This window comes from Episyrphus balteatus, chromosome 2 (assembly GCF_945859705.1).
Source record: "Episyrphus balteatus chromosome 2, idEpiBalt1.1, whole genome shotgun sequence".
Lineage (NCBI taxonomy): Eukaryota > Metazoa > Arthropoda > Insecta > Diptera > Syrphidae > Episyrphus > Episyrphus balteatus.
Genome location: NC_079135.1, coordinates 27,068,846 through 27,095,475, shown reverse-complemented (window position 1 = coordinate 27,095,475; position 26,630 = coordinate 27,068,846). Strand labels below are relative to the sequence as shown.

At 31.0% G+C, this 26,630-nt stretch overlaps 1 protein-coding gene across 3 annotated transcripts; it reads right to left on the bottom strand.

Annotated features, from left to right (window-relative positions):
- Positions 1-8,709: 8,709 nt before the first annotated feature.
- Positions 8,710-15,419, bottom strand: LOC129910333 (cuticle protein 16.5-like). 3 transcript variants are annotated; one of them, XM_055987669.1, is made up of 4 exons: positions 14,595-15,419; positions 9,707-9,844; positions 9,177-9,657; positions 8,710-9,110 (listed from the first exon to the last, which is right to left on the bottom strand). In XM_055987669.1, exons 3-4 carry the CDS (start codon positions 9,186-9,188, stop codon positions 8,781-8,783), a joined length of 342 nt encoding a protein of 113 aa, XP_055843644.1. In that variant the 5' UTR covers positions 9,189-9,657; positions 9,707-9,844; positions 14,595-15,419; the 3' UTR covers positions 8,710-8,780. The 3 variants fall into 3 exon arrangements, with proteins under 3 accessions (XP_055843644.1, XP_055843646.1, XP_055843647.1); XM_055987671.1 differs by having other exon boundaries at positions 9,177-9,648; XM_055987672.1 differs by having other exon boundaries at positions 9,177-9,643.
- Between the last annotated feature and the right edge of the window lie 11,211 nt (positions 15,420-26,630).

Here is a 26,630-nt window from a genome sequence, read left to right as displayed (position 1 = left end):
TTTATTTCATAAGAAATAGTGTACATTTTAATTCATCAAACTATTTAAGGTTAAAAAATAAACTTTGGTTCAAATTATAAATCAGAATAATTTAAATGGTGTATTTTATCCATAGATTTATTGTGCATTTTTCAATTTCAGGAATAAATTTTCACCAAAAACCAGTTCATTTTTTATACCACTAGCTCTATTTATATACCAAAATCGGTTTAATTTTTTAACCAGCGGAGTTTATTATATACAAGAAAATGGTATATTTTTTATATTCAAAATGCATATCACGAAAGTGAAAAAAATACTCCAAATATTTTGGTGTATTTTAGACTTTTGTGCTACTTGAGACAGTGACCTTTTTAATTTATAATTTAGAAAAAGTAAATCCACTGGTGTAGGTGTGGGCATTGCACCTCAAATGTTATTTATTTGAGTTGGAACTTTTACTTGATTGAATGTGTATTCCATATAACTTTCGTGTAAAGAAGCTTAAGTAGATCTGTTTTATTTCACTTTCAAAAATAACAAAATAAAAATATTTTTTCGAGTATAAAAATCATTTTTTTTTGTTTGTTTGCAATATGAGCACCTATAAAAGCTGTAACAAAAAATTTAAAATGATTTCTTTTTTAGAACACGAATGGTACTTTTTAAACCTATCTCAACTTAGCTTGGTAGTTTTAATAAATTCCATAAGTTTTTTTCGTTAACTCACCCTTAGTTCAAAAATTATGACAAAAAAATGTTTTTCAAATTACAAACCTCTTAAAAATCAAAGTTTTTGTCCTTTTTACACTTTTTCTCAATTAAACATGGTGTTGAGGCGGTGTTGAGGAGGTGTTGAGAAGGTGTTGAGGCAGTTTTTTCGCTTTAGGTAAATTTGGAGAATTTAAAAAAAAAACGTCCATTGATTTCAGATCCCTGAGACTGAATAACAGAGCTGTGTTAGATATTCAACATTCGGGAAGTGCGGCTAATGAAAGAGACTCTTAACTAAACTACACGTCAGATATACACTTCAGGGACGAATTTAAAACAAAAATAATCATTTTTAGTAAAAAAACAAAACCGACTTCCCTGGATTATGGTTTTTAAAATAGTTCCTATGGCTAAAAGTGAACGAAATTGAAATGGGACCACACTGCAGCCACTAGCTTCCCAATACAAAAAGAATCAGTCCGAAGTTATGCGGTAACAAACATAACAAAAAAAAAAAAAAAAAAAAAAAAATACAGAAGAATTGAATACCTCCTCCTTTTTGGAAGTCGGTAAAAAAATATAGATTTTGCTTATGGTTTCATTATTATGCTTGTACAATTTTTGAAAGCCGCCTTACTGAAGGAAATTAAACTTAGTTTACCACATTAACCATAATCAATGTCCAGACATTTTACTTAACCACACGAGAGGAAGTAATAATCAATGTTGTATTGCATCCGCTGCGCCTGCCATTTTAGGACAAAGTTTTCCGCCTTTTCTATTTTTTTTTTTTTTATCGTAAAATCATTTTCTTATGTCTGTTTCCAACTTCACCTCATCATAAAAAACTATACGATCCGTCGAAAAGTTTTTCATTATTATTGTTCTAAAGGTATATTATTTAATTGATGCAAAAATTGATCAGAAAAAACTTTTTTTTGACTCTTTTGACTTGATTTCACCGATTTTGTTCGACTGCAAGTAGGAAGTTACGACTCAGATGTCCACTTAATCCTTCATTCTCAATTTGAAGAAAACTGCATGAAAAAAAAGTAGAAGAAATAAACAATCAAAAAAAAAACTACAAATAAAACAAAAAGCAAGGAACTTTCTCCTTCAATAAACTTTTGCAGAGGAAGAAAACTATTTGCGAACGTAAAGCTTCATGTTGACAAGAAAATGTTTTTAACTATGCAACTTCTCAGCTGGGCAAAAAAAGTTATTCTTCCATCATCTTCGTCCTCATCCAATATAATCATCATCATCTCCTTCACTATAAAATTCTAGAAAAGAAGAAGTCGTCCATTCCAGAAACGAGAGAGCATAACGAGGACGATAATAATTTTTTCCAAGGAGTAAATTAACTAGAGCACAAGTTTATTATTTATTTTTTTTTTTTTTATTTTTTTTTTTCCTCCGAGTTTGCTGTTTGCAAGGAAATTTCAATTTCAGGAACCACCTGCTTTTGAAATCGTTTTTTTTTTTATTTTACATTATTTACTTTGCTCTTTTAAGGACTGAGTTGAAGAAAGGATCTACAAAAAAAAAAAACAGGATATTGACATTATATCAATTCATCTGGATAATTTCGATTTTCATCACAGAATTGGGCTATCCTTGGAGCTTGTAGGCAAAGTTAAAATATGCTTAAACTCAAAATCATGTACGAAAACAAAAAAGTTTGTTTATCTTGTGTGTGTGTGAGTTTCTTCAGAAAAAGTTTTTGAATATAATAATAATTTTTTATGTGTGAAAAGGATACTTTTTCGACTAAATTTATCATTCACTGTCAACACGAGAAAAGAATACCTTTATAACCCACATTATCATACCTTTCTCACTCTGAAATGTAAGGCAGATAAAATATTCACACATCTTTCTTCACAATCAATAATTTAAGCAGTTAAATGGCAGCATTAAAACAGTGTCGGAGGTATAAATCGGTACGGTAGGACGACTGACGGGTACCGGTGTGGTGGCGATGTAAGGATATACGTGACCTTGAAAGTGTGTCATTAGAAATTCTGTACAGCTTTTAAACTTGTAAATGGATGTCATTCTAATTTAGTATTATATTCTCTCTAAATCTAAATGAAAGGCTTTTTGCTCAAGAACGCTAAACCCTCTTCAAAAACAAGGTTAAAGGTTTTTTTTTTAAGTTAAGAAATGTAAGATTTTTGGAAGGAAAATTATTTTCCTTTTTAAGGGATTTCCATCAAGGGATAAAACTCAGGTGGCACAAAGAACCTTAATTATACACATTTTACTGGCATTAAGATACATTTTTGTGTTTATCATCCGAGATAATATAGAATATTTATACACATAACGGTGTTCATATATTCGAGTAATTTTTATACGAAAGACCATTGATTTAAATTGACAAGAGGTAATAAAAAGGTAAGATAATAGGGAAACTAGGATATTAGAAAAAGAATAGTTAAGACAGTTAAAAGGTCAAGTTCAAAAGGCACATGCTAGTCACAATTTGGGTGGTGGTGAGCTAAACGTGTATATACAGGGTGTCCCATAAGTAATGGATCAAACGAAGTATGCTGATAGGGGATCTTAAGGGCTCTCAGAATTTGGTAACTTGTTCATCCCAAATCCTTACGGTTTTCGATTTAATGCAATTCTTGTGAAATTTCGAAAAATCCCTACTTGGCAACAGTATTTTGCTTCCTGCGCCCATTATTGATTTTTGTTTTCTAAAATTCTTTTACAAAAACATTGCCAAATAATAAGGAACAATTAATTAATCAAAATATTTTTTATTCCATACGCCATTTCGCTGCAAATTAACTAACAGTTTCAAGTTTGATAAAAAATCAATTTTTAACTTTTATTTGAGAGCAACACGGCGACAAAAATTTCTACGGTGTGAGAATGGTTTATTATTTTAAAAAGTTGCCCTGCTATTGTAGTTTTCAAAAATGTATAAAAGTTTCCAAAGTTGCAGTTAGATCAGAAAATATTACAATTTGAATTCAACAAAACAGGGTTTTTCAGAACAAAAAACAACCAAAAATAAACACATTTCTCGAACTGTTATTTGTTTATTTTTCTTTGAACAAAAGCGTCTATTTTTGTTTGTATTTTTACTGTGAAAACCCCTGTTTTGTTGAATTCAAATTGTAATATTTTCTGATCTAACTGCAACTTTGGAAACTTTTATACATTTTTGAAAACTACAATAGCAGGGCAACTTTTTAAAATAATAAACCATTCTCACACCGTAGAAATTTTTGTCGCCGTGTTGCTCTCAAATAAAAGTTAAAAATTGATTTTTTATCAAACTTGAAACTGTTAGTTAATTTGCAGCGAAATGGCGTATGGAATAAAAAATATTTTGATTAATTAATTGTTCCTTATTATTTGGCAATGTTTTTGTAAAAGAATTTTAGAAAACAAAAATCAATAATGGGCGCAGGAAGCAAAATACTGTTGCCAAGTAGGGATTTTTCGAAATTTCACAAGAATTGCATTAAATCGAAAACCGTAAGGATTTGGGATGAACAAGTTACCAAATTCTGAGAGCCCTTAAGGAGGCCTATCACCATATTTCGTTTGATCCATTACTTTTGGGACACCCTGTATATAAAATAAAGCTTACAAGCAAAACAGAGCCTATGTTGCTTATTTTGAACATTACAAAACATCCAAACTGCGTCTAAGGCTTTCTTTTGAAAATTTGAATATATATGTTCCCTCATAACTTCTAAACTACTTACAATAATTTGACAAATAATATATCGTTTGAAGCTTCTTACTTTTCTTCTGGCTATAGGTTATGTAAAATTTATCTAGTTTGACGCTATCAAGAGATAAAAGCCATAAGCTATAAATTTTGTTTTTTTTTTTCAGTTGTAAAAAACTCAAGTGGTTTCTAACTCAAGGAGGCGTCATGTAAAAGATCACTGCTTAGTCTATAATCAGCAGACAACCAAAACGCTTTTAATGATACCTCAGTTGTCAAATTATTATAAGTACTTCAGAAGTTATGATGGAACAAACATACTATAAACTTCTTTTTAGACCTTAAATACCCCTATAGTAAAGTTTGTCTTTAATATCTTTCTTAAACGAATTAGGTATAAGACAACATTTTCAATTATTGTTTTTTGACGAAAACAAAAAAAATTCAAAAATTCTTCACTATTCTTTGAGTTTCCCCAACAATCAAGATATAAAATGTTTTTACCAATAAAACTTTATCTAACTTCAATCTCAGTTAAGTCAAAGTTAAAACAAAATGAACAAATAAAAAACAAAGTTAAATAAAATTAAATTGAAAAAAAAAAAAAACTTAGACAAACTCTCTTGAGACAACTTGTCATCCCTGCCTGTTATTACCCTAAAAAAAAGAGAGATACAAAAAAAATAGTAAAAAGAAAAAAAATTATAACAAACAATTTCATAGAAAATCTCTTACAGAAGCTTTTTTCAAATACACATTTCACTCACATATCCTTATAACATTTTGTGTCTTTTGGGAAGAAAACGATGAAAATCCGCCAAAAACTTTTCTTTTCTTAACTATTCAATTCAATTTATATTGTTAACGCAGAGGGAATATGAGAGAGCGATAGTTTATCCTTCGTGCAGTGCCATTTTTTGGGTGTATTTATTTTTTAAGTTCGTAAAAGAATTTTACAGTACTGTGAAAAAAAAGAAATTTTTAAACATTATGTATTTTTCACCAATGTTTTTTTGTATGTTTAGAAATGTTTTTTTTTAATGTTTGCTTGTGTTTCCTGATAATTTTGAAACAAAATGGATTATTTTCGATAGTGTTTTTTAATTGCTAGTCTTCAAAAACATTTCAAGAAGTGTTTAAGAAACTTTCAAAAATGTTTCATTGTTTAACCAGTGTTTTTTTATGTTTTTGAAACGGTTTTCAACGTCTTCTAGTGTTATCTCATAATTTTGAAATAAAATGTACATGTTCCCCGAGAGTGGTTTTTGCATGCGAATTCTTCAAAAACATTTCAATGTTTGGTAAGTACAAAATAGTGTTTTACCAATGTTTTTTTTTGTGTTTAAGAAATATTTGTATTGTTTGCATAATTTTAAAACAAAGTGTATAAATTCCGACAAAAATGTTTTTAGAATGATGGGTCTTAGGAAATAATTAAAAGTTTGTAAGATGTTTCTTCTTGTTTTCTGATGATTGCAAAGCAAATACATCAGATACCATTACAGAAATGTTTCTTTAAGCGTTAAACATGCATCTACAAAAACCTTTCAATGTTTCAGAAATGTTTCTTGATGCTTGAATGTGTTTTTAATAATTGTGTTCATTTTCGAAAAAAAAAAAAAACATTTTAATGTTGCAATGGTTCCTTAGGATTTTTAAATATCATAAACCTACGGAAAAACATTTATATTTCAGAAAAACATCTGTGTTTCAGAAAATGTTTTTCAATATTTCTTCCTATTTTTGATGTTTTGTTATGTTTCAGAAATGTTTTTCAATGTTTCATGATGTTTGTATGTTTCTTAATTGGGATTCCTCATTAAAAAATACATCAAAAATATTTTTCAGAAAAGTTTTTTTTTTAATGTCTCTACACATTTTTGATGTTTTTTTTTTTATGTTTTAAAAATATCTAATATATACAAATCTCGTGTTGCAGTGTTTGTTAACAAACTCCTCCGAAACGGCTGGACCGATTTTAATGAAACTTTGTGTGCTTATCGGATAGATCTGAGAATCGGCCAACATCTATTTTTCATACCTCTAAATTGTTAGGGTGGTCCAGCCAAATTTTTTTTTATCTTTTTGGAACGATCCTTACGAAATTGTTTGTATACCTTGGGTAGGTCTGAGAATCGGCCAACATAATTTCCATACCATAAAATGGTTGGGGTGGTCCAACCAAAAATTTTTTTTATATATTTTTACGAACGATTTTTATGAAATTTTGTGGGTAATTGGGTAAGTCTAAGAATCGGCCAACATCTATTCTCATACCACTTAATAGTTAGGGTGGTCCACTCAAAATTTTGTTTTAAATTTTTGTTTGAACTTTTTTTTATGAAATTCTGTGTGCATATACCTATGCTAAGTCTGAGAACCTACCAAGATTTATTTTCATAAAAGTAAATGGTGCCCGGCAGTATTTAGATTACAAATTTTCTTCTTAGTAATTTGAATTTCTACACGAGTGCCGCACCCGGTTTTTGTTATTTTCAATTTTGCTACTTAGCGCAAGTAAATAACCAAACAAAGCCAAAATCTGATAAAAAGAAAAAATCTTTTTAAAGTGTAGTTGAAGCGCAATCTGCCCAATGTTGACGACATTATGACGGTTTTGAACAGCAGCTACTGCAGTTGGACTGAGTTAGAACAATCTCAGTTCTGACTTTATGAACACTTAGACGCAGGTCTAAGTTAGGCAGACTTTTATGAAAACATCCCAAGCCACCTGTGTATACCACCTATGAGACGAAAAAAAAACTAATTTTGACTGCATTTCATCAGTTCTATTAGAAAGATTCAATATTTGCGGAAATAACATTATCAAGATATATTTTAATCAGAAATGGACTTAATTTAAATGGGACTGCACTGGAAGCTTTTAATTAAAAAAATACTATCAAAATCGGTTGGCCCAGTCGAAAGTTCTGAGGTAACAAACATAAAAAAGAAATACAGTCGAATTTAGAACCTCCACCTTTTAAGTAGATTACAGCAAATTTTAGGAGTGGAGGTTTAATCAAAATGAGAGTACATATGCAGTTTTATAGCCTTATGCGTTATAATAACGAATTAAAATGTCTGGCAGCTTCAAGTCGCTGCTTTGTATTGTTTTCAAGTTGTTACTCCAGTCAAAGCGTCATTTGACCTTGCGCAGAGAGGCACTGTCAGTTTTTATTTCATGGATCGATAGGGGTATATTTAAAAGGCTTAAACCCAATTTCTCACCACCTGATCATTCTTATAAGCGGAGTTATTCGCAAAAATGCATTTTTTGGGATATTTTACTTCTAAGCTAATATCTTTGCTCCAGATTGTCGTAGACCAAAAACTAAACAAAAATTCTCTTCCTTATAATATTTTCTATCGTTTTATGTAATTTCATTGTATTTGAGTGAGTAAATACAAAATGACAGCCATTTAAAGTCAAATTCAAAAAAGTTAGTTTTCCAACTCATATGAATAGCCTAAATTCGTACTAGGTATTTCATATTCTAAATACAGGAAACTGATGATCTGTCATTTCCTTTAAGCCTGAAAACATCAATCTTGATAATGCGATCAATAGAACTCAAAAAACACATTCTTTTATTTATAAAGACTTATTTTTAATGTTGTGACCCGGTTTTTTTTTTTTTGAAAAAGATTGACACACTCCAAAATTGAAAGTAAATAGCAGAAGAGGCGTAACGAAGTCCGCCGGGTCAGCTAGTTTCTCCATATATTTTAAATTGATTTTGAAATAAATATGATTATATTCCAACAAAGTTTCACAGCACTGTGTTAAGAAATATTAGAAGTGAAACTTTCACACAATTATGTTGCTCCTATATTCGCCCTTAAGGGTTATACAATAATACATTCTTGATACTGCACCCTTGTTGACATATAAATTCATAACTCGACTTTTTGTCATTTTTATTATTTCGACACAAATATACCTCTACTCACCACTTGGGGGCTTTGAGAGAGTAAGTTTCAGAGAAAAAACATTGAATTCTCCAGGATCTTTCGCCGCGTTTCTCGTTTCTATAGGATAAAGTTATGAAAATACTTGTTTAATAAAGTGTTTCGCATTGTTGGGACTTTGGAGAATAAGAAAAGTTTTTCTTCCCAATTCATCCTATAGTGTATCGATGAAATTGTGAGAAAAGGATTGTTGTGACTTAAAAAAAAAAAATGACAATAACAACTGTTTGTTTGAAATATTACCCAATAAAAGACAAGTTGCAAATACTTAGGCTTGATAGAAAGAAGCAATAACATTTAAACCTTAAAGAGAAATAATAAAATAAAAAAAGTTTTCTTTTCGTTGAAATATTATTATTTATTATCCTTGATCATAGTCCTGAGAGTATGTTGCAAATTCGTTGTTTTCTTTTCCTTTTCACTTGAAAAGTAAAGGAGCTGGTGCAGCATAGGCTGCTGGTGCAAAAGCTGGAGCAGCGGCATATGCTGCTGAAGTATAAGCCAGAGGAGCAGTTAAAGGAGCAGCAGCATATGCAGCTGGAGCAGCAACCAATGGAGCAGCGGCAGCATAAGCTGGATAGGCAGCAGAGTGAGCAACGGAGTGGGCGTTGTAACTTGATGCGTATGGTGCAACGTATGAAGCGTATGCAGCTGGGGCAGCTACCAAAGGTGATGAATAGGCCAATGGGGCAAGAACTCCTGGTTTAGCGGCAGCAAGGGCAACAACAGCCATGAAGCAGATAGTAACCTTAAAAAAAAAAAGTAAATCCTTGTTATCCTTGTTTGAACAAGTATTAATCCAATTTAAACTCACGAATTTGAACATCTTGAAAGGTTTTGGGTTGGTTTGTTTGGTTAACTTCGATGAAACGAAAAGTGAACTATGATACCTCTCTTGTTGCTAACTTACTGTTTTATACTCTTTTTTTCGACTTCTTCGCAGTAAAGTACTTAGTATTCATATGCTGTGAGGTAGTTGAAATTGAAAGTGGGGTCTGTCTGGTAGCGATTACGTAGAGCACGTTTTTTTTTTATTTTAATTCAAAGTTGCATGAATTTGTGATTTAAATGCCAATTCGATTTATGTGTGTCATACTGTTTTTTAACGGTATTTCTTATTTGTTTCCCATAGGTGTATTTATTAAGTTGTCGTCAAATTGGGAAATTAATGGTTTTCATGACTTGAAAAAAATTGAACACCAATTTAAACTATTCATCTAAATAACTCAAATTTTTTCGTCCATCAAAATCGATTGTTCAATTTTTGGTCAGTATGATTTTCTGTCCTTGAATTTCTTTGAAATGGAACTTATTTTGATAAAAAAAAAAAAACACTTTATTTACATCAATTTCCTTCGACTCTGACCAAAGAAGTATTTTCAATCATAAAAATGCTTTCATTTCATTGCAAGTCATAATAATATCGAAGGACTTCTACTTCAATTTGGGGAAGGATCTTTACACTCGTTATGCATGATGTTACTGGAAGAAAAGTTCACATGATTTAAGTGATAAAAAGGGTTCTCTTTGTCATTGTCATCTGAGGCCACTGGCAAAATGACATCTCATTCCATTTTCGATGCAATGAGAATTACAAACAAGTACGCTTAAAATTTATACTCCTTGCGGTTTTAGCCCTTCTTCAAGACTTTAGAGTGCACATATCTTTGTTCGTATATGTATGTGTTTAATATATTTTTTTTTCTTATGACATTTGTCATCTTTTTAACCCATTTATTCCTAAAGTCCTTTAAAACTAAAAATTTAAATTTTTGGTAACAAAACTTTATTAAATACGGTCATAGGAACACAAAAAAATATTTTTAATTTTTTTTTAAAGTAACTAATATGTTTATTAAGCTGTACCCAAGCAGGTACAATGGGAGGATACGGGTTCTAATTTTTCATATGAAATTTTTTTAGAGCAAACTTTTTTAATGTTTAAAGCTTAGAATCTTAGTAGATTTTAAGAAAAAAAAAACACATTCTGAAATGTAATGAACCACGTTTGAACAACATTTCACTAAAATATAGGCAAATCTTCTTGGAAATTGGCTGCGGTTTTGTAATAATTCCAACAGTTTACCAGTGTACAAGTTAGCACTGAAGTAAAACGAATAATTAATGAACTGGTTGTGTAGTTCGGCAGTCCATACCCTTATTACCCGCTATTGCCTATAATTCTATGTTTCCGTTGAAAATGTCCCCTTTATTCTTTTTGAAATATTTCTTCTTATTCGAGGCTCTTATTTTATTTTAGTAGTAATAAACATTCAGCCCTAGAATGAGGTTTATAAGGTTTTCCTCTTTTGGACTGTTTTGGACATTGATGACCAAAATATTTGATCAATTGTAAGTTTTTGTCTGCAAACCTACTACGTTTTTGGAATGAAATGGTCATAAAAGGTCTAATTTTAGCCATTTATTTTTCGAATGTGAAGTAAATGTTTTCCAATCTGGTTCTCCATATTTATATTGCCTACTACAAACTTATTGCGAGTAATTATTGTCAAATCAGCCACATTTACACAACAGCTTGGTTGAGATTATCTGAAGATTGATGTAGAAATTCGAAAAAGTAGGTCTCGTAATTTAGTAAAAAAAATTTGAACATAATTAAAAAATTTTTTTTTTTTTTTTGAACATACATACATTAGGTACCTTTAGTACATTTTTCATTATTTTGAATCAAGTTCCTAAGTGGAAAACTGTTTCTAAATAATAAAAAAAAAAAATTACCTAATTTTTTGAGATTTTTATTTTGACACTAGATGGCGCCCCAAGAGGGTTAAAGTTTTTTCTCATTTGAAATAGGTACATATATGTTTTTTTAGATATAGCCTAAATGTAAATGTAAAGAAGACATACATGTCCTGACTAAACCCCTAGTCCTAGAAAAATGGTTTAAACCTTTTTGAAAAGGGTGTTTAATATAGAATACAACCTCATTTTACATTAATTTAGGCTGTATATAAAAAAATGGCCTAATAAGTCAACATATACCTATTTCAAATGAGAAAAAAACTTTATTCCTCTTGGGGCGCCATCTAGCTTCAAATTAAAAATCTGAAAATATAAGGGGATTTTTTTTTTTGTTATTTAGAAACAGTTTTTCCACTTAGGAACTTGATTCCCGAAAAAAGAAACTTGTAACAACACATTATTGTTGTTAGCATGCAGTACCGCCTTTGCCTATTATTTTTATATTTTATTTTATATAAGTTTGAAATCAATGTCGCCTTTGACTATATTATTATTTTTTATTTTTTTTCTAAACTTCAAAGCCTCCTATTTTTTAAATAATTTATCAATGTTGAGAGCCAAAATTAGAATTAAATCACTTTTGATTTGACCAGGAAAGAGTCAAGATATTACAGAGGTAACACTTACCGCTTCTTATCCTTGTCTTCTTTTCTGAAAGTATTATTACAGTGTTTCCTTACGCCTTCTGTAATAACTGCGGAACACCAACCGCATAATAGCAAAGGGTAGGAACACCATAATAATACTCTTTCAATAGAAGTAGTACCAAACTTTGTAAATCATTTAATCTTCGTTTGTTCAATAAAACTACTATTTTAAAATATCCTTTTGTGTCTGAGTTTTGCTTGGAAGATAATTAATTACAACGACAAATTTGTCTTGACACAAATTTATCTGTCCCACAAAAAAATTGTCACGAAACATTTGTCGGAAAATCTGTGAAAATTCTCGGAAAATTCTTGACAATTCATTGTCATGACAATTTTTTTATGATCCGAAAACTTGACAATTGTCGAGAATTTTCTGACAATTCTACATAATTGTCAAATTTTGTATGGGAAATTAGACAGTTGTCAAGTTTTAACTTTAAAAATTGTCACCTGTCGCAGTTGTCAATGTTTATGAAATAGGGCCCAGTTATATGCGATTCAATCGTGCAGTTTAGTTTCACAGCTTTTCAAAAATCACTAAAAAAAATCTTAATTTTCTTACCCTCTTTCCTTGACATCTGGTTAGTCTTGTAAGAAATATTCAGAAACCAAAAAAATGGTTCTAAATGTATGTATGTGCCATACCGTAATTAACGGTTTCAATTTTATCGTTTACGTCTTTTTTGCATGGACAATTCGATGTTATCTTTTCTTCTAAAATTGTTTCTATGTAAAATTTATCATATATTAAAAAAAAAAAAACCCTTAACCAGACAAAAGGTTTACCCTCCCGTAAGCACTCTGGTAACTTTGACACATTTTGCTTAGTTGAGCTTGCTAAACATCCAAAACACTGTCAAGTTTGAATCGCATTGCACACATTTTACAAATAGACCAGGGTCGATAATTTTTGAAACAAAAAAAAATTATAGTAGAATGGAACCCATTAAAAACGGAGGTAAATATAATGAAAATTAAAGGAAAAATAAATTACGGGCGAGCCGAGTTCGGGAAGTGGGTGAGTTGAGTTTTTAATGGTAAAAAATGGTATATCTCGATTTCCGGCAAAACTACAAATCCTATAGAAAAAAGTTGTATGGCAACGTTGTAGGTAATAAAAAGATCTACAACTTGTGTATCAACAATTTTTTCACATAACCTCAAAATTTATGTGAAAAATTCAAAAAACCGAGTTTTTGGTTTTTTTATTTTTATCTTTTTCAAAAACAAAAATTTTTCTACGAAATTCGGTGAAAACTTACCTTATTATGTCCCAAATACACTGTAATTTACTTGATTTAAAATATTAATTTGTTCACCTTATTTTGACTTAATACCAAAAAAACACCCTAATGTTCAATCGAAAATTCACGTGTCAGAATATCAGCTTTTTTCAAAAAGTCGGTGGGCATTTCGTTCGTTAAAATGTCTATTTTCTGATGGTGTAAAAAAAAATTTACATTAGTATACTATAGAACATGTTCTAGTAAAATTCAAAAAATGAAAAAAGCTTGAATTCGAAAAAAATTTTGTATCATTGTTTACAATTTTGGCCTATTTATTCAAATTTACACTTTAATTACTCAAAAAACGTAAGATTTCATGTAACATTGATTAATCTTACGTTTTTTGAGTAATTAAAGTGTAAATTTGAATAAATAGGCCAAAATTGTAAACAATGATAAAAAAATTTTTTCGAATTCAAGCTTTTTTCATTTTTAGAATTTTACTAGAACATGTTCTATAGTATACTAATGTAAAATTTTTTTTACACCATCAGAAAATAGACATTTTAACGAACGAAATGCCCACCGACTTTTTGAAAAAAGCTGATATTTTGACACGTGAATTTTCGATTGAAAATAAGGGTGTTTTTTTGGTATTAAGTCAAAATAAGGTGAACAAATTAATATTTTAAATCAAACAAATTACAGTGTATTTGGGACATAATAAGGTAAGTTTTCACCAGATTTCGTAGAAAAATTTTTGTTTTTGAAAAAGATAAAAATAAAAAACCAAAAACTCGGTTTTTTGAATTTTTCACATAAATTTTGAGGTTATGTGAAAAAATTGTTGATACAAAAGTTGTAGATCTTTTTATTACCTACAACTTTGCCATACAACTTTTTTCTATAGGATTTGTAGTTTTGCCGGAAATCGAGATATACCATTTTTTACCATTAAAAACTCAACCCACCCACTTCCCGAACTCGGCTCGCCCGTAATTTATTTTTCCTTTAATTTTCATCATATTCCCTTCCTTTTCCAATGGGTTTCATCCTACTATGATTTTTTTGTACTTTTTAATGTTTTTGAAGGCATCGGCACTGGTCTAAAAAAAGAATCTGAAAAAAAAAAAAAAATCAATTTTGTTTGCAAAGCCAGCTTTTGATCTCTCTCTCCAACCAAGGCGGGGGCGCTTCAAAAAATACAAAGAAATAATAAAACTTGAATTTTGAAATATACATTCTAGATCCTAGTGAAAAAACGCACTTCAAAGTCATAATACCGCTCTTGCATCACAGTAATGCACACAATCCTCGAACATTTTTTTGTCAGCCCCTCAAAAAAAAAAAAAAACCCATTCTACTTCAGATTATATTCCTTTGATGAGTATAGAACACTTTTACAAAAATAGAAAAAAAAAAGCACATCCATCCTCTCCAAAAGCAAAAAAGTGTGCTCCACAGAAGTTGTTCTCCTCTTATCGATGATGTTTTGTACATGAAGCACACGATTTTATAAAATCAAAACCACAACGTTGCGCTCTGGCTCCTTAAAGATGCACATTAAAAGCTAAAATTACAAAATGCACTTACATCAGGTCCTTATGTCTTCACCACCATCGCACTCGCTTCCATCAATATGGATAGCTCCAGGCCCCCCATTTCTGAGCTGGGTGTGAGTTCTAAAGTTCGATACACACTTCGAATCCATTTGCATTGACGGCTTTTTTGCGAAAGGAATGGTTGGTGGTTTGGTTTGGTGAGCTGAGTGAAGAGTGAGTGGTGGTGAATGGTGATGGTGTGGTTTTGTATACTCTCGTCTATACCAAAGCAAGAGGACTTCTTTCTTGGTAACAGTGTTGCTGCTAGCTCCTTGTTATTTGCATCATCCTTTTACTTCCAATGCCGAGGAGGAACATCACAAAGTTTTCAGTGTTTGCAGTGTGTATATACACTTTAGGAATAAAGCTGTTCCTCAACTACCATTCAGATTTTATATAGCAATATGTGTTCTGTATGTTTCTTCTGCAGGACCTTCTCGATGCTTGATGCTGTTGTTATACCCCAAACCCCTCTTCTTGTTGATCGTTTGTTGCCAAAAGGTGTCAAAGGAACTTTTTGAAGTTTTTTTTTGTTTATATTTTTGTGTATATAAAAAAATACTTATTTTGATTTTTTATGAAATAATGTTTAACTCCTTGCACTCTATTCTCAGCTAGTCTTTGAGTGAAAGTGGTGGGGGTGGTGTCAGGATGAATTTTTGTCACACCAGAGCTCAACTTAGTGCTCCTTTATTTGACTCTTCTGATGTGTTCACGCAAAATATACAAAGTTATATATCTACGCGACTTTGATGTTGCATTTATGAAATTTAACCTGAATCACAAAAGAAAAGTGGGGTTGCTTGCAACGTTTGCATGCAACAACACATCCGAATATAAAAAACAGAGTCCTATAGGGTGGTACCCTTGAGACGAAAATTGTCAACTCGAGTGCTTACACAGTTATGAAGTTTTGTGTATTTCTGCTGATGCTGATGCCAATGCAAAAAAAAAGGTGGTTAGAGATTGGAGATTCGTTCTTTTTGACAGGAGGAATTTTTTTGTTGCATACTTTTTGGGGTTGTTTTGTCTTTTTTTTGACATTTTATTTTCTCTCTCCGGGCCCCAGACATCAACATAAAAAGTTTAATGTTCACAACTTTTGAAAGTGTGTTGACATCTTTTGGAAAATTTTGTTTGCTATTTCTTGATTTATGGATGGGACCTTTAGTCTTAGTTAAATTTTGCTTAAAGGAAGAAGATGATGTGAAAGAGAAATAACAATTAAAAGTTTTGTCAGTGTTGTAGGGCATAGAGTTAAAGTGACATGTTGAAATGTTACTATCAATTCTGTTTCGTTTTATTTAGTTTAACTTGAAGTTCATATTCATTGTTTGTTTGAAAAAAAAAGTTGAGGAAGAAGTTTGTCTTTATCTAAAATATCTTTGTTTGGAAATATATTTCAGTTTTATCAATTTTTTTTCTTTTAAGAAATTAGTGCTGTAGTTATTATTTTTTATATGGTCAAACAGACTATGTATAGAAAAAAATGAAAACATCTGTGGAACGTTATGAACAAATATGATAAAAAGAAGGTTTAAATTGGGTACATTGAGGGAAAAGCCACCATAAAAAAACTTAAAATCAATGAAAACCACATTGATTGAACTATTATTCGGAATGATTTTGCGTTGAAGATGAACATTTTAAAATCAACATCTGTTTAAAATGAGTATTCCTGCAAGAAAATACAATATAAACCTAGTTTTTGTTATTTTTATTTTTTACCAAAAACTAAAAAAATTGATTAATGCGGCCTGTACTCCGCCTGTCGACATTATTTTTCTCAAAATGTTTTCCTCATCCCTAATACGCAATTCTCAGTTTCTTTTCTCTCTTCCCCAACCATAATTAAGATCACCCAAAATAAAATATACTAATAACATCAGTAAATTTAATTTAAAAATAAAAAACGTTGCATAAAGTAAGGAGTATTTTCTATCAGAAAGTAAAAAACTAATTGACCCTCGATTCTCTAAAGAGCACCTAAGAGCACCCAATTTTTGTTGCATTGTGTTAAAGAATATATAAACTAACTCATACGTTTCAATTCATCGCAGAATAACGGGGTATACTAAAATAAAATCATTAAAGTTCAAATAATGACTTACTAAAAATATCAACTTTTTAGATACTAGTTCTAAGCCCGAATAAAAATAGAAAAAACCATCTAACATTTTCAAAACTTTATTAATATCGTTAATAAATAACTGAAGAAGAATTCTCCATTTAAATTGTTTTAGATTTCTATCACAACACTTCGATATCGCATATAGAATAACACTAACCAAAATACTTCGAATTCAAATAAAAATGAGGTAGATGTAACAGTTATCTTTGAACTCATTTTTTAACAAGACACGATCGAAAAACAAATAATCATTTTTATTACCGACTTCCAAAAAGGAGGAGGTATTCAATTCGTCTGTATTTTTTTTTTTTTTTTTTTTTTTTTTTTATGTTTGTTAACGCATAACTTTGGACTGAGTGAACCAATTTTGATAATTCTTTTTGTATTGGATAGCTGGTGGCTGCAGTGTGGTCCCATTTTAATTTCGTTCACTTTTTTTCATAGGAACTATTTTAAAAACCATAAAACCTAGTTTTGATCCATGGAAGTCGGTTTTGTTTTTTTGCTAAAAATGATTATCAAAAAAACAAAACCGACTTCCATGATTAAAAACGGGGTTTTATGGTTTTTTAATAGTTCCTATGGCTTTAACTGAACGAAATTGAAATGGGACCACACTGCAGCCACTAGCTTTCCAATATAAAAAGAATTATCAAAATTGATTGACTCTGTCCAAAGTTATGCGGTAACAAACATAAAAAAAAAAAAAAAAAAAAAAAAAAAAAAAAAACAGACGAATTGAATACCTCCTCCTTTTTGGAAGTCGGTAAAAAATGAGTGCAGCATATTGACACAGGTTTATTTTGCACCCACTTTGCCAAACTTTTTGGTGTCAATTTTGATTTTCAGAAAATCGACTTAGGTATGACCAGGTTTTTACTGCAAATACTCCTATGTGCGACGTTTCAACTTCAATTTAATTTTTCCCTCAGTGTATAACAATTCTACCTATGTATTTTTTTTTTTTGTATATAACGTCGTTTGTACATTAAACAACAATTTAACAATTCTTATTGATAATTTTTTTTTTTTAATCGGAAAATCCTTAATTAATGCCATATTTTGATAAAAAAAAAAATGTTTTATTAATTTTTGAATTTCCACGGTCACTGTGGCGTATGTGGAATATTTTTTTGTAAAAACAAACTTGATACAAGTAGTGAATAATTATTATGTGTAGATGTGACACCGTAAGTTTTTAGCTCTACAAATTATATGTCAGATGTAGGGAAGATTAGGGCACTTTTGAATGTGGGGCACATTTGAACACTGCTTATAAAATTTTGGTTTATCAATCTTTTTTAGAAGTAATTCGATATTTTAACCCATCAACACCATATCCATTAGAACATTAGGGTGGAGTAAAAAAAAAAGTTGTCTTATTTTTTGTTCTACATAGCCAGGATGGATTCCATTTGGCACTTAAATAACGGCAAAAAAGTTTCAGATCGATCAAAGAAGCTTTAGAGGGTTCACAAGTCACTTGACCCTTACTGCAAGAATCCATGGGCGGCGAGCACCTCCAACCCCCATGATCCAGCCACGTAAAAACAAAAAATAAAGAAATATCTTAGACAAAAATAGTTTTGGTTTTTTGTTAATTTCTCGAAAATGACAAAATGTTTTTGGATGCAGTTTTCGGTTTTTGTTCAAAAAAAAATATGAGCATCGAATTTTAAAAACTTAAGTAGTACTTATTTTCATAAAATTAAAAAAAAAATTATTTTGAATTTTGATTTCGAAAATTAATTTTTCAAAAACTGTACCAGAAAATGGCCATATTAAAAATTTTTGTAAAAGACGAAGTTTTTGGCTTAGCAAAAAGGTATAGCACGTTATTGTGGGTGTAACCGTTGATTTTTAATATTTTTTTGTTTCAAATTAAATAATTTTTTTTTTTGAAATTGCCCCTCCCCGCTAAACGAAGGGGAATAGACCCTCCTCCCATACGATTTTTTTCTTGTCTCGACCGAACCTACACGATCTAACTTTTTGGCACATTGCTCCCTCTCTTTTGGAAATTTCTTCCAGTACTTTACTTCTAACAAGCATGTACATTTTCAAGGGCGTTGTGAACCCTCAAGATATTTTTTGATCGGGCTGAGATTTGGTATGCTCTTTTTTCCTGGTATGTAGAAGAAAAAAAAATCATATGTGCAATTCACACGTGGTAGAAGTGAAACCATAAAAAATCATTTTTCTTGAAAAAACAAAAAAATAGAAAAAATCTACCTATTTTTATTCTATCACCTTCAAATCCATGTTTTTTATATGACAACCTAGATTAATTTTATATCATCTGAAAGCTTATTGTCTTAGCTCAAAATATATATATCGATCAAGTCTATGAGACATCTACAAAAATTTTGAACTTGATCAATTTCCATAAAAAAAGCGAAAAAACACGTATTTTTATCTTCTCACACTATTAAATCCATTTTTTTCCCTAACAACCTATACAAATGTTTACAGCATCTGAAAGCTTATTGTCTTAGCTCAAAATATATATATCGATCAGGTCTATGAGACATGTACTAAAAGAGCTAGAATTTTTTAAACTCGATGAAATTTCATCCAAAAAGCAAAAAAAACATTTATTTTTATGTTCTCATGCTATTAAACCAATTTTTTTGTTTGACAACCTATAAAAAATTTTATACCATGTGAAAGCTTATTGTTTCACCCTGTATAATGATCTATAAATCTTATTTCAAAGATGTCTACAAGAGAAGTTAGAATTTTTTAAAGTCAACCATGTCGAATTTCCAGACTGAGATTACGGTACTTCCTACACTGGTAGCTGGTCATCGCCAACAGATCTCCACAAGTGTTTTGAGGTATTTTTAAATTTTTTCAATTTAAGATTGTGTAACTTGTAGAGCACGTAACGTTATGTGTGATATATCAAATAAAAGTTTATGTTATCAGCATGCGTATTAAAGTTAAATAAAATTTGTATGTGCACTAGATCAAAAGATATAACGTGTGTTGGAAAAGAACATCTTTTTACCGTTATCTCCGAATTTTGAATATGAAATTAATTGAAATTTTGTACAATTATAATTAATATAAATAAATATAAATATAAAATAAATATTTAATTACCTATCTACAGTACAAATTTCATTCATCTATCTATTAAAACAAAAAAGTTATAACAAGTTGAAGTCGTGTCGCGTTTTCGTTTCATCTTGTTTCAAATCACTACGATACTAAAGAAGTTTTCACTTCAAAAAAAAAGTGCAGTTTCACTCCACCCTAATAAACATCAATGGCTTTCCTTGATTTTCTCAGCTAGCTGTCAGATTTATAGATGAAAAGTGATTTTTAATGTGGTGGTGGGCACGAGTACGATAAGTTAGGTGACAAGAATTGATAACGGTATTTTGTAGAGGAGTTCAATACAATCATTTTTTACTACGGGAGGGGGGGGGAGTGTCTATCTCCCCTCGTTTAGGCGGGAGGGGCAATTTTCTAAAATATGACGTAAAATAGAAAAAAAAATTATTAAAAATTATTGCTGGGGCACTTTTGAACATGTTAAAAACCAATACAAAAAGAGGTGCCATCACACTCAAATAGATATTTAATAACACTTGCACTTATTAAATGAACAAAATCTTCCTCCCCTTTGTAGTCAGTGTTAATAACTAAATCGAAGAACAAAATCCTCTTAAAAATTTGTTAGCTTTTAAAACAAATATAGCAAACAAAATATAAATACAATTTTGTGTTATATTTTTGGTTATTTGGTAACCAAAAAGAACTTTTCAGGGTTTTTTTTTTAGCTATCGAATCCTGTAAGTTGACTGTGGTGCTAAGTATCATTCATAGCGGATTTTTTTCCCCGCTATCACTTCTAATTTTATTTATTCAATGATACCTACAAGTAAACCTTTTTAATTTTAGAGAGTTCAAAATACATAGTCTATCTAGTTTTTGCCTAGCCTGTTTGAATGAGAATATTGTTTCCTCGAACTAACCTCCTCCTAAATGACTTAAAAAAAAAACTTTTTGGGTATTTTTTAAAAATATTTCTAAATACTAAATTTCCATCGGGCAATCAACCCGTTAAGTTCCTGGCTAATGCACATGACGGAAAATCATTGTTTTGAAATTCTCAATCTTCGGAAATTGAATTTGATCATAACTTCGAACAATTTTATAATAACAAAAATATAAGAAAGAATCTTTTGAACCAAAAGCTACGCACACGCAGGATTAGATTATATTTTCTATAAATCCATCGAATTTCAAATTGGCATACGAAATATAAACGCATTCTCGGCTTGGTAACACCGTATATCTATATTTTTATAGCACTCGTAGTTACCAAACTTACTGTTCGAGTATATTCTACTTAAAAAAAAATACTCCCTCTGAAAAAATAAGGTAAGGTAAGCAAGACATTCCACATTGAAAAAGCTCCTTTTGATATATATGCAAGTTGTTTTCTATTAAATATAATGCAATTCCTATATGCGGTGACTATATCCCAAAGATCCTTAAAGAAAAGAAAAACATTCTTTTTGCAAATATAATTTCGCACATATGGAACGATGGCGAACGGGTAAAAATATTGTCTGATGGGCTTATGTTGGTGCATTATGCAAAAGAATAAATGCGCTCCTAGATTTATAATGTACACAAACATGTTATTTTCAAAACACTACCAGCTAACCTTTGTTTATCCTTTTGTATATGCAATTCAAATAAAGTGAAATAAAAAGAACATGGAAGATAGTAGCAAAATAAAGCTACTTGAGAAATTGATTTTTATCCAGGTTTTTCTGGAGGCAGTGTTGCCAGAGTTCAAAATTTAAAACAAATACTTTTTTTGAAACCTTATAGTTCACATCCAGTTTTAACATTAAATTATGTATCTAATGACCATTTTCTCTTTAAGGTTTATCTGTGATTTAACTATGATTTAACTATGACTTAACTGTGATATAACAGATTCTAGTGTGATTTGCTAGTTTCGGTTATGATGTACCATGATGTAGTCTCAAATTTGCCAGAGAAATCCAAAAACCCATAAGGAGTAAGAAGAAGGACACAGGTTTAAGTTTTTGAATAGAGTTTGAATTAATCCAACAATTTTTTTTTACAGCCAAAACTTACTCTCTTTCCCGAGGTGCATTCCGAAAGTAAAAAAAAAGTTATAAAAATGGCACTCACGAAATCCACAAGAAAGAGAATTCATAGATTGGAATTTAATTATGAATTTCCGTCTCGAGGCAATATTTACTTTTCACCTTCTCTAAGAATATTCACCTGTTCTTCTCCCATCATCAACGGCAACGAAAGATAGAGACGTAGTGGAATAGAAATTGAGAATCTCACGTTCCTGCGAAAAACGTTCGGATATGTAAGTAAGTACTATTGGCAGATACTTGAAGAACAAAATCCCGTCTTCGTCGTCATAGTAGTCATCGTGTCGTTTGTCAGAAAATTGCTTGGTATATTCATTCTATCTGTCACATTGTTCTTCACGTTGCCAACATCGTGGTCGTCGTGTCGTTTCGTTCATCGACAGCAATACCATCAGCAGAACAAGAAGAAGAAGAATCAATGAATATTCATGCGAAAGCAATTTTAATCAAAAATACCATCGTTTTCTGTTGATTTATTTATTTTTCTTTCTTTTTTTATTTTATTTTATTATTTTTTTTTTCTTGTTCGAATTACGAAACCTATTTGCATGAGAAAAAGGTGGTTGCACCAAGGGGTACATTGAGGAAAGCGAAACGCGGTACCCAGACCCTTTTTCGGTTCGGCAGGGGTTCCGGAGGAGTGTCAAGCTTAATGTGGCAAGAGAGATTGCGATTGCGATTTATTCAACTAAATTCGATTCATCATGCAATTAGTGATTTGCACGTAGACAATTCCGTTTTCGTTTTTGCGGTTACGCCCCAGCTGTGATTGTGTTTGTTTTGATCACATATAAATTTGGTTCAATTAATTTTACGGATAACTTTGCAAGGACAAAAGAAGAAAATTCGAAAATGTTGTTGCTACCATATTTGTATGTACTTGTTCATATATTTAGGTACATCGTTTGGAAGATTTATACCTCTTGAAGTAAATGGAAGAAAGTATAGGTACTTCAGATTTAAGTCTAAAAAAATAAATTCAGCAACCCGAACTCCTGCAAAATTTTGATTTTCAGTTATGAATAGAGTCTAAAAAGTGCTTTATTTTGATGTCTCATTCGATGGATTTGGAGAAAATTTTTGAAAATTCCGAATTTTTAGACAAGGGGTAGGTACTAATTGGATAATTTTTGAAAATCTTGAAAAAATAAATTTGTAATTTTTTTAGCTGAATGCATAGGCTTGTTCACTTTAACCTCATATCTGTAAACCAAAACTAGTTTAGGCAATTTGATCCGAAAATATTGCAACTAATTCAGCAACTTGAACTCCTACAAATTTTTGGTTTTCAGCTATGAATAGAGTCTAAAGAGTGCTTTATTTTGATGTCTCATTCGATGGATTTGGAGAAAATTTTTGAAAATCCCGAATTTTTAGACAAGGGGTACCCCTTGGATAATTTTCGAAAATCTTGAAAAAATAAATTTGTAATTTTTTTAGCTGAATGCATAGGCTTGTTCACTTTAACCTCATATCTGTAAACCAAAACTAGTTTAGGCACTTTGATCCGAAAATATTTGCTTCGGAATGAAAAAAAAAAAAAAAACTGATTGCAACTAATTCAGCAACCCGAACTCCTACAAAATTTCGGTTTTCAGTTATGAATAGAGTCTAAAGGGTGCTTTATTTTGATGTCTCATTCGATGTATTTGGAAAAAATTTTTGAAAATTCCGAATTTTTAGACAAGGGGTACCCCTTGGATAATTTTCGAAAATCTTGAAAAAAATAAATTTGTAATTTTTTTAGCTGAATGCATAGGCTTGTTCACTTTAACCTCATATCTGTAAACCAAAACTAGTTTAGGCAATTTGATCCGAAAATATTTGCTATTGAATGAAAAAAAAAAAAATTCGATTGCAACTAATTCAGCAACTTGAACTCCTACAAATTTTTGGTTTTCAGCTATGAATAGAGTCTAAAGAGTGCTTTATTTTGATGTCTCATTCGATGGATTTGGAGAAAATTTTTGAAAATCCCGAATTTTTAGACAAGGGGTACCCCTTGGATAATTTTCGAAAATCTTGAAAAAATAAATTTGTAATTTTTTTAGCTGAATGCATAGGCTTGTTCACTTTAACCTCATATCTGTAAACCAAAACTAGTTTAGGCACTTTGATCCGAAAATATTTGCTTCGGAATGAAAAAAAAAAAAAAAAAAACTGATTGCAACTAATTCAGCAACCCGAACTCCTACAAAATTTCGGTTTTCAGTTATGAATAGAGTCTAAAGGGTGCTTTATTTTGATGTCTCATTCGATGTATTTGGAAAAAATTTTTGAAAATTCCGAATTTTTAGACAAGGGGTACCCCTTGGATAATTTTCGAAAATCTTGAAAAAAATAAATTTGTAATTTTTTTAGCTGAATGCATAGGCTTGTTCACTTTAACCTCATATCTGTAAACCAAAACTAGTTTAGGCAATTTGATCCGAAAATATTTGCTATTGAATGAAAAAAAAAAAAATTCGATTGCAACTAATTCAGCAACTTGAACTCCTACAAATTTTTGGTTTTCAGATATGAATAGAGTCTAAAGAGTGCTTTATTTTGATGTCTCATTCGATGGATTTGGAGAAAATTTTCGAAAATTCCAAATTTTTAGACAAGGGGTACCTAGGTACCCCTTGGATAATTTTCGAAAATCTTGAAAAAATAAATTTGTAATTTTTTTAGCTGAATGCATAGGCTTGTTCACTTTAACCTCATATCTGTAAACCAAAACTAGTTTAGGCACTTTGATCCGAAAATATTTGCTTCGGAATGAAAAAAAAAAAACAAATTTCGATTGCAAATAATTCAACAACCCGAACTCCTAAAAACTTTTGGTTCGTCAAATTTTACATTCTTATATTGTTGTTTTATACACTGTTGATAAGGTCTTAATGTCTTCTATCCAAAACGTGAAAAAATCTAAAATGGGTAAAAATTTGAAGAAGCTAGATTTTTTTTTTCAATTTGTGAAGGTCCAAAAAACCGTTTTTTGCCCCTAATTCCAGATTTTGGGTATGTTACCGAGTTTTTAGAAACCGTTTCGTAGGAATATCGTCAGAATAATGTCAGAACTTAATTCTCTGTCCCAGTCACTTAGATATATAAAAAGTTATCAAACAAACTTAACAACAATTTAAAACAAACATAAAACAAACTTTGAACATTACAACACACACAATATAACACAAAGCTCGCTCATTCTATTAAAGTTATTCACTTAGCTTAAAGTGCGTCCACTTAACAGCTTCGTAAAGTAATTTTACGACAACGAAAAACCATTTGAAATCCTACCGCAAAAGGATGTGTGGAGCTTTGGGTTGGTCATGCGGAACACTAAATTACCATAAAGTCTCAGTTTAGTTTCCGTCTTTCCCATCCGATGCCGATATCCTTTTTCTTTGGCATTTTGTGTGTGTGAATTTGTCTTGCCTTTGACTGGTGTCTGAGCAACAATAAGAAGAAAATTCAAGATGGAAGGACAAACTTCTTCAACTCTTTATATTTTTTTTTGTTTTTTTTTGTTTGTTGGCAGTTGGCCCCTAAAACACTTGAGAATCTTATATGTTGGACCCTTTTGCATGAATAAAGGCTCCTATATATCTTCTTAGAGAGAGAAAAGGACTCAAAAGAATTCCCATAAATATGTCCAACCATATAGAAAAGGTAGGTAGGTAAGATAGAGGTAAATACTATCTAGTGGAATGGAACGAAAAAAGTGATTTTGACTTTAGTTAACGGTCGTCCCCATAAAATTTTCCAAATAAAAGGACAAGAACGAGCTCATCGATCGAATGAATGAATGGCTATGACGACGATATGGCACATCACAATGGCATTGATGCTTCGGAATGTTCTTATATACCTACCCAAATCCCCCCTCCTCATCTCTCTCGTTTCATGATGCTCAAACTCATCGACACTGATGGTGATATGGTTGCGGTTGGTTTGAGCTTTTTAGATCAGAGAGAAAGGCCAATGTACTGGGGGTATTGTCGTTTCGACGACTATCGACATTAATGTCGTGTACCATAATAGCCATCTTATTGCGGTTGTTGTCCTTGTTACCGCACTGTTCCAATCACCAAGAAGGATATAAATTCCACTTCAATATAAATAAAGGAGAGGTATGCGATATGAAATTTCGACGTTAGTAAGCAAACGGAAATAGTTGGAATACCTTTATGCTTTAGGTAGAGAGAGCCCAGAGGACATAGACGACGATGACGAAGACGACAAAGGAGATGAAGAGTTGGAAATTTCCTCTACTGCTCCTGGTTAAATAGAAAAAGAGTGAAAGAAAGCAGTTTGTTAGAGTATTTCCTATATGCGTACAGGTACCTTTATCTTAAATATTGATGGAAAGGAAATCCCCATCCTAAATTGAGATGGAAGAATGCTGCATAGAAGCTTCAAATGAAATTCTAACCAAATCGATAAATGGTACGAAATATAAACGACATCGTACCTCTATATACCTATTTTATATCGCACTTGAACGTATACTACAATTACACGCACCTTGAGGTATACACGCGTTTAGTTTGCCATCAAGAGAGAGAAAACCATTCAGGAGGGATTTGACGTTTGATGGGTTTTGGAATTCTTGGATATTTGTAGGGCATTCCTGGGACTGTGGCATTTTGACTTTGATAATATTAATTGCCGATGAAGAATCCATTGGATTCTTAATGGGAAATTAATTGTATTGGTTAGTTATATAGGATGTTTTATATAATTATGTGCTTGAAAG